We start from the raw sequence: 3,740 nt of genomic DNA, 5'->3' as shown, positions 1-3,740 counted from the left end.
GGAATGAGAACCCAGGTTCGAAATTTCCCCAAGACACCTGACGAAGGCTGGAGGGTATATCAGTCAAAACGTTGTGTTAACAACAAACAAGATGAGGACGAATATCCGTCAAATGTAAATAATGTAAATAATGTAAATAATTCCTCATCTCTTAAATATAGAACTGTATGATATATCAGGTTGAGTAAAAAGTAAGCAACATTTTGAACCATGAATAATTTGAACTGGATTTTTGCAGAATTGTGAATGCTTTTAAACATTTTTTTTTTTTTTGCAATTTTCTGATAATACAGACATAGACTTGCCCAAATGCATCGATAAATTAACATTGATATTTTTTGCACTATTGTTACAATCATCTGAAATGAAGCTGTCAAAATGTGATATTTGAGCAATTCTGTTATTCAATTTCAAAAATGGACGTAAAGCAGCTGAAACTGCTTGAGACATCAACAAAACATCTGATGAAGAAATGACCAGTGAGTGGTCAGCTCGAAAATGGTTTAAACCATTTCACAGTGGAGACCTGAGCCTTGAAGATCATGAATGTAGAGGACACACATCTGTCATTGGTGACAGTCAATTAAAGACCATCATTGAGAAAAAACTGCATGAAATCACTCGAGAACTGACAAAAGAACTTAAAGTTAGTCAGAATACTGCCTGCAACCATTTGCATGCGATCAGAAAATCAAAAAAGCTTGACAAATGGGTACCACACGATTTGAATGAAAATCAGAAAATGTGCAAATATGAAATTTGTTCATTGCTTCTTCTCTGTAACTAGACCAATCCATTTCTCAATCATATTGTAACTTGTGATGAAAAGTGGATTCTGTACAATAATAAAAAAAAAACATTCTTCGCAGTGGTTAGACCAAAATGAAGCACTGAAAACCTTCCCTAAACCCAAGCTCTTCAAAAAGAAAGTTATGGTGACTTTTTGGTGATTTATTGTTGGATTCATCCACTATAACTTCTTAAAACCCAGAAAAACCATTACTGAAGAAACATATTGCCATGAAATTGCCAAAATGAATGAAAATCTGCAACTTCTCCATCTCAGATTGGTCAACCTAAGAAGGCCAATCATTCTTCATGGCAATGCTCAACCACACATTTCACTAATGATGCTCTAAAAGTTGAGGGAACTTGCCAACGAAGTTCTTCCCCACCCAGCTTATTCTCCAGACCTTTCTCCTATTGACTACCACTTTTTCAAGCACCTTGATGGTTTCTTGTGAAACAAGGATTTCAAAAATCAAACCGATGCTGAAAGTGCGTTGAAAGAGCTCCAGAACTCCAGATTTTTATGTTACTGGAATAAACAAACTTGTTACTCATTGGAAAAATGTGTTGATTGTAATGGTACTTACCTTGATGAATAGAATTTCCACATTGTTGAAATATATTGTGATGAATTTTATGTTTCAAAACATTGCTTACTTTTTACTCAGCCTGATATATTATATCATTAATAACAAGGACTGCCTTGGGGTAAATAAAGAAAATATCTATGTTGTTGAGTACAATTACACACTCCAACAATAAGGACATTTGTGGAACATACCCATCAAATGTTCTGCAAAATGCAAACATAAGAAGCCTGATATGATTGTTTGGACAGGAAACAAAATGTATGTACTGTTGTGGAGGTCAGCTGTCCTGCTGATGTGAACATTCCATTCACATTCAGTGAGGAAGAAAACTTTTATGGCCAATTGCTTCAAAACTACAGCTTCTCTATCCTGATTATAAATTTACATCTGTTTTCACCTATTAACTGTCTAACCAATATTCTTTAGATACTGGGCTAATTCAATCTGTAAGCAGAGAATGAATGTATGAAAGACTACTCAAACGTTCTTCATGTAACTCTTTAAATCTGAATTCCAGTGATGGAGCTTAGTTTTCTTAGAAACCAAACTCTAACCCTAAAATGTAAAAAAGGAAACAGACCACACATGCAAGCAAGCATTTCCAGCCTTGCTCTGAAAAATATTAATGTTATTACTCCAAGTGAGGCCACATGGGTCTAAAGCAAGATAATGATAATGAACTAATTAAAATCTCATCAGCTGCAATGCATTTTGAGGAAAAAAAATATTCTCTCAGTCAGATTAGTTTTAAATTTCAGAGCTGCCTCCCCTACCGCTCTTGATCAAAATTAATGAGATAATCATTTTTTTCTTCATCACTACAAGTAAAATTTAAATGAAATAGAATGTCTTGACTTACATCATTAACTATATTAGTACCCATTTTATTAGTTGTTTTTCTCAACAAGCATCCCTAGGTGTAGTACCTTGGGAAAGTGTCTTCTATAATGACCTTGAGCTGACCATGCAATGTAAGTGAAATTTGATTGACAGAAACTGTACAGAATTCTGTTGCATTTTTTTTTACTTGCTGAGTCTGGAGTAAGAGGTAGTGCCTCTGAATTTTGCAGGCTCTCTGCGACTGGTGAATTTCATGCCATTAATGTTTATTTAAACTGTTTCAGGTCAACACCTGCTGGAAAGTTATAAGCAGGGAAGAGACTCCCAGGGCCAAAAATTCTAGAAAAGAAAGACTGAATACAGTGGTTAGTATAGCATGGTAGTAGTGGTGGTGGAGCTCAACATGGGTGAGAAACTGGAGAGACAAGTGGATTGGGTTAGCCTAAAAGAGGAGGTTTGAAACCAGCCAGCTCTGAGGAACAGGAACTATTGCAGTAACAATATAAAACGCAGATGTGTGTGTGAGAGTTGTGTATGTGTATGTGTATTTGTCACTGCATGTCTTTGCATTGAGGTCACTTGGACAGCAGTAGCAGTTGTTTATCTCCTGCATAAAATAAAAGTTAACATTGTCATGACAGTGATGATGATGATGATGATGACACCATGAAGCATATGAATGAAAATATTTCTAGGCTTTGAATTAACTACTAAGGTTTTAAATATTGTAAGCTCTATCTGGAGAGAAGATAGATCAACTAACTAACAACAAGGGAGATAGGCTCATGGTTTGTCTCTTGTCAACAGACATGTTGATCTTTTCTGTCTCAAATTGGTGTGTGTAATCTCCATTGTCACTTTAAGACCTTTTTACAATTGAAGAATCCTTATTTCAATGTAACTAGGTCTTATCAGTTTCCATGAAGTTAGAATCACACTTGACTTTTTTTTAAGTGGTGTAAAGAATCAAACTATCAAAAGATACAATAATTATGCAGGGAAAATTATAAAAGAATTAGAAATAAATGAATATGTGGTGTGGAAAAGACAATGTTGCTTAATGGTTGATATTATTTTCATTCCTTCTCCTACCCCAGCAAATATGGGAGACAACTCCAGATATGTTGTTTTAATCCTATTTTGACCTCCTCATCAAAGTCTAACCTTCCTAGCATACCAAATTAATTATCAATGAATCATTGAGTCAATATAATAATTGAGGATAGCCATCAGTCTGAAAAATAATAGTTAAGCTAGTGCTAGCATATTTTTCATGTTAGTTTTTCTTGATGTTCACAGTTGGAAGCCCTTTCCAGTTAACAGACCCTACAGCAGTGTCCTAAGCTATCAAAGGGAGCCGATATCCACTGCATTAGTGCCACCACCTAAACTGAGGACAAAGAAGCGATCAACCTGTAAGTAAAAAGATAGTCTTGTACCAAAAATGCATATATGTGTACACACACACACACACACACACACACACACACACACACACACACACACACACACACACACACA

At 35.4% G+C, this 3,740-nt stretch overlaps 1 protein-coding gene across 10 annotated transcripts in view; it reads left to right on the top strand.

Annotated features, from left to right (window-relative positions):
• Nucleotides 1-3,740, top strand: part of LOC106879385 (uncharacterized) — a 175,326-nt gene that overhangs the window by 138,918 nt on the left and 32,668 nt on the right. For all 10 annotated transcript variants that reach the window (XM_052966277.1, XM_052966275.1, XM_052966276.1 and 7 more), the window contains one exon: nt 3,519-3,634. In XM_052966277.1, coding sequence (XP_052822237.1) covers nt 3,519-3,634 — 116 coding nt within the window. The remainder of the gene's footprint in view (nt 1-3,518; nt 3,635-3,740) is intronic.

The sequence above is a fragment of the Octopus bimaculoides genome, chromosome 3, assembly GCF_001194135.2.
Source record: "Octopus bimaculoides isolate UCB-OBI-ISO-001 chromosome 3, ASM119413v2, whole genome shotgun sequence".
NCBI classification, from domain to species: Eukaryota; Metazoa; Mollusca; class Cephalopoda; order Octopoda; family Octopodidae; genus Octopus; species Octopus bimaculoides.
This window is presented reverse-complemented; position numbering and strand designations above follow the sequence as displayed.